The following is a 14,508-nucleotide window of genomic DNA, read 5'->3' as shown; positions in this document are numbered from 1 at the left end:
CATTGTCAATAAATAACACATAGTCCTCAAATTCAATCTCCCTATAAATTCTGTGAGTCCTTTCCAACTCGTTAAATACCCTCATTTTGCAATAGGCAGCCTTCTTGGCCTTGCTGCAAGCCGCAGGCCTGAAAGCTCCCATCCAAACTCTCTTAGAAGCCAGTTTAGTCAATAACAAATATGTCCTTGCACAATGGTCATTGTATTAAATATAACATGTTTTTTAAATTAATCGTTCACCACCCACAAGGGGCCACATTTACTAATGCTATGTATAGGGTTTGTGACACTTTTGTGACACAAACCTCTCACAAAGTGTTAGGGTGTGATTTACTATCCAGGATTTGCATTGGATACTATCCCAAAGTAACTCAAAGTTGCGATATGCGCTGCTTTGCGTTATTTTCCGTCTACAGGGCATTCTGTGTTTGGTGCATGGGCGTTCTCACGTGACCACTGATGGGCTTTGATGCAAATCCCTATCTAAATCATTGTTAGAGAGGGGTTTGTGCCAAAATCTCACACCTCCTCAAGGCAGGTGTAACGAGGAGAACGGTTTTTTAATTCTCCTTGTTTGTCCCATTTTACATGTGAGCTACATTGTACAGCACACATTCATAGTGGAACAAGCCTAAAAGCATAGTTTTTGTATTGGAAGGCTCTCCTTCCAGTACAAAACCTATGTTTCAGAGAACGTACACACCCTTGCACTATGGCTTAAGGGTGTGTGCGTTGGCAAATGGCTGCTATAAGCAGTAGCATAGCCAGTGTGTCGTGGGCCTTGGTGAAAGGAAGGAAATGGCCCTCTGGCGACTGTTTGAATTATAAAATACAAGAATAATCAGGGTTCAGTGGCCCCTCAGTGGGCCCGTGCCACTGTACCTGCAGCACCAATGGAAGCTGGGCTGCTTTCCTAAGGTGCACCAGCATTGGCAGAGAAGAAAAATGCACCATATCTTAGTAGATACAGCACATTCTTTCTCTCTTTCTTTGAAACAAGACAGGGAAACAACTTTGATGCACCGTTGCCTTGTCTCAAAGAATAGCAAATCTGTGCCCAGACATTTATTCTGCAGCTCAGCAGTATTTATTTTATCAACCTCAGAAGGATGAAGGCTAAGTGGGCTCACTGAAGTTTAAACGTGTTACCATGAGGACAAACACAGAGTATGTCAAACACAGACTCGTAGAGTAGATGCATGTGTCCACTGATCCATGGGACCCATCACCTTCATTTCTCTCAAATCCTTTTTCATTTGTTAAAGCAACACCATTCTGAGTCACTGAGCCAAATTGTGTATTTCTAAGGTGAAATACTTAAGCCGCTCAGCAATAGTAGGCAAATGACAAAATTGAATCCCAGTTATTCACCGAAGCGCTTGCATTCTCTGAATATTAAACCCATCCAACTTTACAAAGTGCTGGCTCTTGGTCTGCATTCTTGCCGCTTTTCCCAAGGCCTTTTGACTGCACAATAGAAAATACAATTTTCGAGGCAAAGTTTCAACTTCTAACATGAAAATGCCCGTGCCCAGCCGCAGCCACACATACTTATTAAAAGGCATACATGGGCAGACGAAATCCTCCTCACCAATTCCTTACAGTCTGACTCCACCTTCGATTTTTTTTAAAACTAATCACCACCTGTTTACCAGTGCATATCCTCCCTCCCATTGCAAACACAACACCACCTCTTGCTCAAGTAACTCTGGGGCCACAAGAACACCCAATCACACATAGCATGGATACCGTCCCCTCCCACTCTGAGACGTCACACTTCCCTACCGCATGTGCCTTTCGGTTTCCCATCCTTGCCAGCATTATTCACCCCATCTCCACCCTGACCGCTTGTTCATGGTCGACGTAGCTATGTTGTGAGGAGAGTTAGTTACCAGCCAGAGGTGCCGCATAGTTGTGAAAATCAGAGCTGCCACGTGGCCTCATGTCTAGTAGGACACCTGCAGCCAGGTCTCAGGTTTTTTTCTTTTATCCAATAGGTCTAGGGCTTGCAGTCACCTGCTACAAAGACAAACGTTAAACTGCTAATAAGAAAATGGAGAGTGCTGTTGGCTATAAACCCAGGGCTACTAGAGGTTTCGGACAAAAATGTAGTCAGTTGGCTGCAGACGTCACTGAGCTCAGTAAACCGTACGTCACCCCAAGTAATGGTCTGTTTATCTGCACACAGACCGTCCTGCAACCCCCACTCTGTTTCGCTTCCCACGCTGTCCCCAAGCACAGATTTGTGGGAAAGGAGAAGCACAAGCAAATATGGGATCAGTGCGCCCTGACATCACAAATAGCAAGTGCAAACAACAACTCATCACTGGCTGTCTGTCTTTAGAAAGCGCCAAGTCGCACTAAATGGCCAACATAAAAATCTTCCGTTAATTGTTCAATTACCTTCGATTACCCGATGCTGCACGCTCTTGCATCCAGCTCAGTGGTGTCCTCCCGGTTCTTTTTGACCGCGACCAGAGCGCTCACCCACGCCACCGGCAACGTACGTGCTGGCTGCGCAGCGCCACCGCGGAGGGGGCTCCTGGAACACGGGGGCCTGTGTTACGCTGCGCCCCTGGTGGTGATGCTCTTCCCGCCGGTTCTTTTTGAACGCAACCGCGCTCACCCACGCCACTGGCTGTGTGGCTTCGCCGATGCGAGGGGGCCCCTGGAGCGCGGGGGCCCCCTTGCAACACGGGTGCTGCAGGGGCCTGTGTTACGCCCCTGAGAGATGTCTGTAAACCTGTTGTTTCACATGACTGAGACAATAAAGTGTGAGCCAACATTTGCCGTTCCATCCCTTGATGGTGCAAAATGTCAGTAATTAAAAATGCGAGACCTAATGCATTGCAAATGCTTGTTTATTTTGAGAGGGAGAGTACTTGCACTTCTCAAGTAAAACGTAATACTTTTGTTTGGAGAGTACCGGCACTTCTCAGAAACAAGTAGGTACTTTGGTACAGAGTACCTGCACTTCTATTTTTCCATTTCAAGCACTGGCCGCAGGTATGGTGGCACTGGGGCCCAGAGTCTTGAAGGGCCCTTTGAAACCTGATAAATGCTATGGGCCTCATTTCTAAAAACTATTGCATCGCTGCGACAAAACAGCGATGCAACAGATTTCACTGCGCCCTCCTTGCGACACGATGGATGCACTTTATTTAATGTATGTTGCTCCATGTAGTCACGCATTGCTGCAATGGATGGGGAAAGGCCTGTGCCTATGGCACTGTGCCACCCTTACGCCTGCCATGAGGCAGACGTGAGGTTTTGACCCATTGGCATTCTAGAAGTGCTGCAGTGAAATCTCATAGATTTCACTGAAACACTTCTACAAGGCTTTCTTGTGGGGGAATTCCCACCCTACATACATTATACCTGACGCAGGTATAATGTTGCGCAGGGCTTTACAAGCTGACGCACCTGGCTAGATCCGTCACTTTGTAAATATAACGTGGCACATTGTTTACGCCGCCACTGCCTCATGAAAAGTGACTTAACAGCAGCGCAAAAGTACCACAAGGCCTTCATATAGAAGGCCCTGTCTTTTACATGCTTGTGGTACGAACGTGAGGTGGAATCAAGATTAGGCAGCTAGGGAGGGCCATTTGCTGGTGCTCACACATTCCCTGGACTGTGCATGGATAATACCCCACTCCTATCTGAACTTCAGGTGACTCCACCGGGAGGTGACGCTTCGGGCCAAGGACCAATCCAAGAGCCGCATTGGACTCTGCTGTTGCTCTACGCCCGGCCTGGGACGCCGGCCAGACTCCCTGGAGACGGGATAATCTGCGAGGGTTTATCAGGCGCCCCTTGTATTGTGCGAATGATCAAATGTGATTCTCTCCTGGAATCTGTCCATAATGTCAGGGCCGAATGGGTGCGCGCGCTGGACGAGTGACAAGGTGAAAGAATACGTGAGTGGGTGAGTTAGTGAATCAATAAATGAACTAGTGAATACATGAGAGGATGAATGCTCGTGGTGAGTGGATGGGTTGCTACATATTCTGTGCATGCATGAATTAATAAAAGAAGGAACCGATAAATAAATAAGGGTGGGCGAATGAGTGAATGAACTGGGACTCCCGGACTCTTGAAAATACATCTCTATGGAGTCATCTGACACCACATGAGCATTTTCAGATTGCTCCGTTCCTGAAAGGCCCAAAGAGGATAATTTCTGTTTGTTTACAGCCCTCGGCCGGTCACAATTTAAACAGCAGTTCTTCTTTTGCAATAAATATGTTGTCCAGGTAGCGGTAACGGCCAAGTCGTCGTGTATCAAGGCGCTGTAGTCATGGAAACAAGGCATCAAAGTACAAGAAATGTTGACGTCTGAATTCAATATTAAGTCCCGAATCCCTCAACTCGATACCTTAGCGCCAAGAAGCTAAGAGGAGTAATGCAGAGCGAGCACTCACAGATGGTGTGATCCTGTAGATGCTGAAAGACGGTGTCTGCTGGCAGACGTGGATGGAAATTAGGCGCTACACGGTGATACATTTGTGAATATACCCGTATCAAAGCGCCCTGAAGTAGTGACATCGCAGTATCTATGCGATACATAAAGCACATATACAAACAAGCTTTGGCAACGCGGCCGCGAAAGTGAAAGTGATCGCAATCGCGATTACGATCGCGTGCAACGAAGGGCGCGCGTGCACGTTCACGTGCACTGTAGCTTTAGGCCACGGCAGCACTTTGAAAAAGCCTGTTTACAAAATGTCTCGGCCAGATCAGCGCAAGCGCTGAATCAGGCGAGACCTAAAAACACGAGGCGGTATGAGTCCGATGGCTATATAGGAGCACGTTTGAAAAAAAAGCATGTATTTTGAAAATGTACACTAATGTTTAGTAAAATGTTTAAACACTGGACTTGCTACCCAAGATAGCCTGACATTGTGCTTTATTTTCCACTTTCAGAATTTGGTCTTCCAAAGAGAGGATGCTACTTCGTCATGGGGTTCATGTCTAAAGACAAATATCGACGGATGACAGAAGGTGAGCAGCGGCACCCCATGTACGTTTCTCACAAATGTGACCCTACTGGCCCTAGTGCCTTTTCCCTCAAGCTGCCACATGTAGTACTGCTGCTGTTGAGAGCAGTAAACTGTGAATTTCTTTGCTGTACATTGTGTGCTGTGGGTCTGACATCAGTGTCTTTCCATACATCTGATGGTCTCACATATATACAGACTGGGTAAAGCAGACTGCTACTCCTTTTTTGCATCAGTTCAAGAATGGCAGCAAGTTATAGTTCTTTCTCCTGTACCTCCACAGCTGTGAGCCTAAAGTGGGGAATGGGAAACGGTTCATATGGTAGTCGAGGTACATCACGTTGGAGAATACAGGTGAAGTTACTTACTTAACCACGGCAAAATGTTCAGCCTTCAGCACGCATAACTGGGTTATTTTCAGCTGCAGAATGTTGCTCCCCTGAAGGGCAGGAGAAGTTATAACTGAAAATAGCTCCGAGATACTCTAGGGTACTGGCACACGGCAGTGGGTGTGCACTAGAGGATACTGGAGGCTTTGGGATAATATGTGAATGTGTGTCTCAAACACACAGCTGCCCAGCAAGAGAGGAGGACAGGCTAACTCTACGGGGATTGTTCGAGTGGCCAGCTATTGTTACAAAGCTATACAATTGGTTGGCTGACCCCTTTCCCTTTGCGAATGGATTTCCACAAGTTTTTAACTGGTGGTAAAGTATTACTGTTTTGCAACTGGAATTTGGTTGCAAAACAATAATGCATACCATTCTGATTTGGTATTTGGACGGTATGCCTCCTCCAAATACCAAATCGGTATTTGGTAGAAAACACAAACTGCGGTTTGTTGACAAATTTCCGAATTGCAATTTGTACATTGTAAAAAGTTTTTTTGTGGCCTCAAACTGCAATTGGGGCTAATTGCAACTGCAAAAAGCTTTGTACATCTGGCCCAAAGTCCCTTATTCATGAAGTAATTCACTTTGCTATGGGTTTCCCCCACTAGACTGACTTGACACTGCAGTGTGTGCTCTAAGTCACAGTATTATAAACTGAAAGAGTGTGCTACTCAATTTTCCAGGTATTGGGTTCAGTGTTCTAGGTGCAAAACAAAGATCACTATGTTCAAACTGATTAAACTTATTATGTTATAATGCCTTAAGGTTGGCATAGGCATCAACAGCTTCCACCAGTCTGATTTAACAATCCCTTTCTGTTGAAACCTCAGGAATAGAGCCTACTAGGATATGTTTCAGTGGTGAAGATGATACAAAGTATTTTGGAAGTGCAGCTCCAATTAGTCTAAGTTATGAGGATATATCAGAGAAATGACTATTCAACAACGTCTGTCTGGATGGCAGTGTTGCTCGGTTCATTTACATTTCCAGGATAATTGGTAGAGACTACTAGTTTGTATGCCCTCTTTCCAACTGCTCTGTAGGGTTCCTATCTGGGAGAGGTTGAATTGATGGCAAATTGACTGCTGCTTCCTTTCTACTAGCAGTGGACATCTCACTTGTTCTGTGATTTTTCTCATGCCGGTTGATAGCTCAAAGTGCATTTCTACTGTTCCTGTTTAGGTCTCGCCTGGCGTAAGACTGCACAGACATGCACAGTCTCGCTGGCAAGATTTAGTTTCAACAGGTACGCCTGGCGTAAGACTGCACAGAAATGCGCAGTCTCGCTGGCGAGATTTAGTGTTAACAGGTATTTTTCTGTAAGGGGCATTAAGCTCCGCCCCTCTTTTCCATTGGCTGGCGCCACCGTTTATGGTAAACGGTGGCCAGCCATTGGAAAAGAGGTGTTGGTGACGTATGTGCTTGGCTTTCTGAACCGTCCCACTTGGACGGCCTCGCCTGCTTTGCGTTCGTTCGTCGCAAAAGGTTTCTTAAGAAACCCTTTAACAGGCAAGGCCGTCCAAGTGGCTTGGCTGAAAAAACCGTGCAAATACGTGATGGCGTGCGCTTGTTTTTATTCAAGCTCCGGATTTCCCACTCGGCTCTGCGCTAGTGTCTGGACGAGGGCTTCAAGGCCACATCACTCCTTCAGTGTGATTGCTGCCTGCTCGGTCCTGTTCCGAAGCACTGGGAACAACTTGCAGCAGCAGGACTCGAGAGAGGAAAGGGGCGCCTAGAAGCTCCTCCGCCTCGCGGTATGGAAAGGAGCGCGGGCGCCCCCCGTTCTTCCTCCAGACAGCCCAATAAACCGGCACCCTGGAGACCGGAGCCGCCTGTACGGAGGAGGAAGGGGTTGGGAAAGGTAAGGGGACGGGGCTGGGAGGGGGTGAAGAAGTGGGACTAACGAGGCGGAAGAGGAAAACAGTTCTGTCCTCTCCCATTAGAAGATTCTTCCACAAGACCATCCCGTCCTTCTTTCGAGCATTCATCGACTTCTTAAAAAGTCATGATGTTACATTTGCAATCTCTGCCTTAAGCTGGCGTCCTATTCAAAGCTAAAGGGTTTGTTCCCAGCGATGCGTGTCTGTTCATCGCCTCTACGTACACCCTTGGAGAAAGGCACTTTAAACAAAGTCGATGAATAAGTGGTGCATGAACCACAGAGGGAGACGGGGACGTAATTTCTCGGAGGTCAGTGACGCTCGGACCCATCCTCGCATTCAGCAGAGAGGCCCATCATTTTGTTTTCCGTCACTGCAGCATGGTTGGGTAGGGAGGGTCTGGGCTTCAGACTAACCAACAATCCCGCTGGGTAACATACATTAGATAAGAAGCAGGGCAGGAGGGGCATTTAAGGAGCAGTAGGAAGGGAGAGCAGGGTGATTCTGAGCAGCCCAGCCCAGGAGGGAGAGGCATGCAGGGAGCTGAGGGCAGGAATCTGGCCTTTGGGTAGTGGGCTGAGGACGGGGAGTAGCAGATTACTGGTCTTGAGGGTGCAGAGAGCCGGTGAGTCAGATGGATCCAGAGGCGAGGGAGTAGCTGACACCCTGAGGGAACCAGTAGGATAGCTCAGTGAGATATACACCTGCATAGATTTTCCATAGAAAAGCCATTTTTTTCATAATAACCATGATGCTGATCGACGAATAGGGTCAAAACATTCCAATAAAGGTACATTGATTTGGGGTTTTTCAAGGTAAGTTTAGTGCAGATCTGTCAAGCAGGGCCAAGAAATAGGGGAAAGGGGTCCCAAAAGTGCCACAGCCTTTTTAATTCTATAGGGCTCTTTATTCCTCTATACAGTAAATTAATTACACCAAATTTGCCATGAAGGCTGAACTTTACTCAAGGAACTGCCTTTGGTTGGTTTTATGTAAATCCGTTCAATAGTGTTACAGAAATTAGCGTTTAAAAGGGTGGTCGGTTGGGTATGAAGAGGCTGCATTTTAGCAATATCTGACTGTTAATTCATGGATCCTCTGTGGATTTGTGAATCCAGTTTAAAACCTAAATCACCCCATTAGACTAAGGTGCTTTTTCTCCCATCGACCACTGCGGATTCGCATATCCTGCTCCATTTGCAAATCTGCCACATTCTAATTGGCTGCTTATCACAGAAGCATTTCTGTTAAGGCTGCTATCACCCAACTCAGTGCAATTAGCACCCTGTTGAAAAAACCTTAAACAACAAGCATTGGCATAGCCAATAGGTCTTGTTTTTGGTAGGCACGGGGAGATTAAGTGATTTGCCCAGAATCACAGGATGTTGTGGGGATGCCGAGACTCCAACCTGGTTCCCAGCTCCAAGGGCCGCTCTGACCCTTAGACCACATCCTCTCCCTATAGATGGTTTGTTTTCTGTGTCAAAAGTTGGTTTTGGTTTTGTGTCTCTCATAGACAGCTTCTATCCTTTATTTGTTTTTAAATGGCACTACTTACTAGTTTATCATGTGTTTTGCATTTGCAATGCAATAGGTCTGGCATTTACAAGACTTTCAACTATTGGCATTGTAAATGACTAGGCCTTTTATTTATGTTTTAAAAACGACTCCTGGGGATTGTAAACATCAAGGGGCCTTCATGTCAAGCTCAAAGACCTCATAATAAATCAGGTCTTATATCCGGGAAACTCATTCCTTAGCTGCCCTCTTGGCAGGGACAGGAAGGCAGGATTACAGTTCCAGCACGTGACAAGCATTTGCAATGCAATGGGCCTCGCAATTTACGCGAGTTTAAACTATTGGCATTGTAAATAACAATGCCTTTTATTTCTCTTTTAAAAATAAAAGGCATTGCCATTTGCAATGTTAATAGCTCAAACTCTTGTAAATGCGAGACCTATTGCATGTTTAAAGCTTGTTTTAAAAGTGTCCTTGCGGAAAGGTTTTATCTTATGTTTATCACTGTCTTGTTAAGCAAGTACTTCTTCCTTCAACTTCCAAGGTGTAGGTGTACTACCTACAGCTGAAGTAGCAGTAACACCAGATGGGCAATGTGCATTCACTTAACCCTAAAATCAATAATTTATGACAACCAATCGTCATGAGGCAGTTGTACAACTGAAATAAGTCATTTAGATTGGTTGTTCGGTTTTCCTATGCTGATATGACTGCAATTACATTCAACTTTAATTTGTATCAATCTTGACGCCAATAAATCGCGATAACTCCTACCTGTCAGCATCCACTCTCACTTCTCAGCACTCCCTGCAGAATTCATCTAGAGACATGCAAGCCCTTCAACAGAACATACCAACTTGAGAGGTGAGAGCCCCACTCAAGTAATAATCACAATCCTTGTCAGGGTGAACCACAAAGGTCACTACATAAACCTGTAGTGAACCCGGAGGTAGATTGGCACAAAACAGTCAGGCGTAACTTAGTGGCAATGGGTAAAGTACTTATGCAGCAATCAGGCGCTTTATTAGATTATTAAAAAAAAATCATAAAACTAGCAAAAAACATCAAAATCACAAATAGATAAAAACATAAATACAGTAAAAACGCTCAGTATAGCTAGAGGGAACATGCCAAAGATTCAGAGTTTTGATTGCGTACAGCTGGCTTCAGAAAACACCAACATGAAAACAGACATGGGGATTCCCGATCTAAGGCCGGAAATGCAAAGCTGGCTTGTACTGTTAAACCCATATAACTTAAGAACAGGTTTTAAAAACTTTAGTTTAGAATTTGTAATATTTACAAAAACACCCAAAATTGTACTGAGGACTCATCACATGGGCACACTAAAATAGCTGCCTTATCGTACTGGCCTAAGGGGAAACAGCAATGACCTGATATTTCCTAGCCGAAATTTAACTAGAAGAGCTCTTTCCCCAGGGCTTGTAACCCATGTCAAATATACCTCAAGTTGAGGTGATGGTTGGACCATGACAGCCACGCACTTACGGTCTCCTCAATTCCTCTACTTTCATTGAAGCCACCTTGTGCTTTACAAAAATCATTTTCACTCTGGTAATGTCCGCTTTAGTCAAGAAAAAGGGGAAAGTAAACTGTTCCTGCCCACCTATGGCTTCAGAGGTAGATTGCACATAATTTAACCAGATTAGAAATTCTCGTCTCACAATTCATGCAGTCTAAAATGATGTCCCAATTAAGAGTTGTACGTCTATTCGACCAAACAGAGGCTCGGAGAAGTAAAGGTGGCACATTAATCGTTTCAGAAACATAGTCCAACACCCAATTCCTCACGTAAAAAAAGGAGGTGCCGTGTCAAAAGGGAGAGCCGAAGCAAACGAAAACAAAATAGATTCTCCTCCACCTGAATCTTAGTGGGTCCCAGTAACCTCATATTCCAGTCGTACGATAAAACAGGTAAACACTTTTGTTTATAAACTTCTAGGAGTAGCATAATTAGTGAAACCTCAGATGTCCTTCCCTCCCAGGATGTCTGCAACAAACTCAGCTCCTTTTTCCACCATAAGATCAAGGCCCCCTACGACAAATTCAACGAACAGAAGCAGAGCACTGACAATACCAGCAACACCATCCAGCCGACCATCACCGCCAGGACCCCGGTTACCACAGAAGACACCGCAAAGACCATGAGGAGCATTCACGCAGGAGCCCCCACTGACCCCTGCCTACCGCACATCCTCCACAGAGCAGTCTCTGCCATAGAACCTGAACTACAATGTACAATCAACTGCTTCCTCTTAGCAGACACCTTCCCCGATGACTGGAAATTCCCTCAAGAAGCCCTTCGCAGACCCGACAGGCCTCAAGCGATTGAATGACTTTATTCGATATAAAATATCCTAAAAGTATGTACACGGCAGATCATCATCTTAAAAATCCTTCATGAAACAACCTACAATATTAAAAAGAAGAACGATAAAAGGGCCAAATATGTACAGATAAAAAGGCCGAGAACACATCATATGGGACTAAAACAGGTACACCTAAGTCTCAATGGCCAGACTCTGAACATTTTATCAGTTTAGATCGTATCAGCCAAGCACACCCCAAAAATGTGGCTACCCCGCAGACCATCCCCAGGGAGAAAGTATCAGTTAAAAAGGACCGGAGCGCCACCCTATAGTTCACAAGGCCCAAGTTTCTACAGATAGGGCTAAGCCACTTCCTCCTGGCCGCCCTGTAGGCCGGGCAAGCTAAGGGGAAATGGGGAACCGATTCGCTTGGGGCGGAACACCCGGGACAATTAAACAAGGTAGGAGTCTGGCAATTCCAGCTTGCCACCAGTGCATTTAGCGGGAGAGATCCAAACCTGAGCTTCATGTATAGCGTTCTGTCTCGTGGACATTGAATAAAGTCCAAATATTGCTCAGGTTTGGCCACCATCTTGTGCTCCAGAAACTTGTTTGTTAGTCTACCTCGATTAGGATTTCTTACTTCTTCACCCAATCCCAATCGGCTTTTTTGATAATTTGCTTCTCCGGTGGAGTTTGATTAAGCCAGGCTTCCCCGTACCCGATGTCATTGACCAACCGCTTTAGTTTGCAAATTCATTTAATCTTGTTGCCCGTATTTAAATTGATTATCTCGGTCAGGGCATCAGCATAACTGGCCAGTTCAGGGGTGCGTCTCAGGCAAACCCAAAAGAGCAAAGGGCGTAGTCTTGCAATATCCCTAATAGAGCGTTGCCCCAGATCCAAACGAAGCGGTAACAAGGGGGTGGAGGGGGGAGGGAGAGCAGACCTCTTAAAAAATGGTTTTCAGATTTCTCCAGGTCGCTGGTATTCTCAAACCCCCATAGCTCCGCCCCATAAAGAGCTGAGGGTAGAGCCTTCCCATCATATACCTCGAGGGCTGCCACTACTGTTCTACTAAAAGAGCCGCTGCTTTCTTAGTATTGCACCCGCCACCGGCTTATGATTGCGAATCATTTTGGCTAGATGTTCGTTCCATTGCATTGACTTGGTGACCCTGATGCATAGATAGTCGAAGGAATCAACGATATCTAATGGCATTCCATTAAGAGAGAAACCATTCCTGAATCGTTTAGATGGAGCCACGGTCATGAGCTTCGTTTTAGAGGTGTTGATAACAAGGCCCCTTGCATCGCAAAACTGACTAAACCTGGTCAGCAGCTTTTGAAGGCCGCTTGGGCTTTTGGACATCAGAAGGGTATCGTCAGCAAAAAGAAGGGTGGGAGTTTTTTCCCCTGCCAGCACGGGGGCGTCTGAAGGGTCCTCTCTCAAGTGGTCAACCACCCCATTTATGAAGAGAGAGAACAGAGTTGGAGCCAGCACACAACCCTGGCGTACTCCCCTATCCACAGTCACCCTATCTGTCAACTGGCCCTGGTTGCCCTACCTGATGTTTGCGTAGTTCCCCTCATGCAGGCGCCTGACAATATTAAGGATCAGAGGGGGGAATCCCAGGTCAAACAGCACCAACCAGAGTTTGGAACGAGGGACCAGGTCAAATGCGGTCTTAAGGTCGATGAAGGCCAGATATAAACTGCCTTTCCCAATAACGACCACTTTCCAGTAGATCGTAAAGAACCGGAAGACCTGGTCCATCGTGCCCACCCTGAGTCTGAAGCTGGAGATGTGAGAGGACGTTGGCACCATCCATCCATGTCCTAACCCTCATCAGGAGGACCCCGCCAATCACCTTCTGTATTATATCGATTAAACTTATCGGCCTGTAGTTGGCGGGATCCTCCCTACTCCCCTTCTTGAATATGGGTAACACTTTGGCACCTTTCCAGGAATCCGGGACAGGATGACCTCTAACAATTAGATTCAATATGAGCAGAATAGCGTTAGCCCATAGTTTTGGATCATGGAGAAGGAGATCACCGGGAATGCCGTTGGGGACTGCCGCCTTCCCAGGTGCTAACCTCGCAATTGCTGGAAGGACCTCGTTGAGCTTAAAGAGGTCGGGTGCACTGTCGGATACAAAAAGTTCATCTAAAGGGGCGTCCTCGAAGGGTAGGGAGGACTTGTCGCCGCTAGATTGGGGATGGGCCTCACTATACAGGCCGGCAAAATGTATGTGCCACTGTTGGGCCGTGATGTGGTTGGGGATTGGGTCGTCACCCATACGGCTGCCTTTGTCAATAAGACCCCAAAACAGCGTGGCATTTTTCAGGAGGGAGGCAGATTTGAGCTCCTGCCAATGCGCTTCTTCCCAGGAACGCTTGGCTAGCTCAATTGTCCTTGCATACTCTTTTCTGGCATCTCTAACAAGAGACAAGTTATTACTTTGGAGAGCTATGGATAACATTCGTCTCTTCTCCCTGCATGCCCTCGAATACCACAAATTAGACGCCTTAGGGTGTAAATTGTGGGTCCGGGGCTCTGATATGGTGAAGAGCGAGCTCATTTTACCAATAAAGTCTACATAATGTTTTGTAAGGAGAGAATTCTGCACATCCATAAGGGGCTCTTGGGGTGGGTCGAGCTCCAGAGATAGATGCTCTACCAGAGCTCTTGTTTTACACAATATATCCTCGTCCTGTGAGACCCTGTGCCATTTTAAGCGACGATTACAATGGGAGGGCACTACCTCTTTAGTAGATATATTTGATGCAGTGGCGGTTTTAGAAGATGACCAGATGTTACATATTAGCATGCAAAGCGGATTGTGGTCACTATCCTGGGTGGGTAGAATTTTCATATCCTCTAAAGCAGGCCAGAGTCGAATGTCCAGCTAAATGTAGTCTATCCTAGACGGGCAGCTGGGTCTATTATATGTATTAGCCCCGCATAGGTCAGAGCGTGATCTGCCATTAACGGCTCTGAGATTGTGTTCTAGTGTGAGTGCACTCAGTTGAATAGCCCTTGGTGTCCACTTCCTGATTGGGGTTAGGCTAAGTGGGGGAATATCAAATTTAGTGTCCTGGTCAGGCGTGCCCAGAACGTCCTCGGTACCGAGAGGTTCGTAGGTGCAGTTGAAATCTCCTGCGACAATGGCTACTGAGTTGGGATTGATATTAGACAACTCTCTCTCTAACGTTACTAAAGTCGATGAAAGTTGAGCCCCAGGAGACCCTCTGGCGTAGACATTAAATATTTCCAGATTAGGACCTTTTTCAAGGCCTTTCACCAACAGATGTAAAATGTCGTCAGAGGGGGTGGTGATGGCGACTGAAGACCAATTTAAGGAGATATTTAGCCAGATATGCAA

General features: G+C 46.2%; 1 protein-coding gene across 1 annotated transcript in view; it reads left to right on the top strand.

Annotated features, from left to right (window-relative positions):
- The window catches only part of KIRREL3 (kirre like nephrin family adhesion molecule 3), a 4,147,526-nt gene that overhangs the window by 153,425 nt on the left and 3,979,593 nt on the right, over positions 1–14,508 (top strand). The window contains exon 2 of the mRNA XM_085647174.1: positions 4,927–5,004. Coding sequence (XP_085503300.1) covers positions 4,927–5,004 — 78 coding nt within the window. The remainder of the gene's footprint in view (positions 1–4,926; positions 5,005–14,508) is intronic.

This window comes from Triturus cristatus, chromosome 3_2 (genome assembly GCF_964204655.1).
Source record: "Triturus cristatus chromosome 3_2, aTriCri1.1, whole genome shotgun sequence".
NCBI lineage: Eukaryota > Metazoa > Chordata > Amphibia > Caudata > Salamandridae > Triturus > Triturus cristatus.
This window is presented reverse-complemented; position numbering and strand designations above follow the sequence as displayed.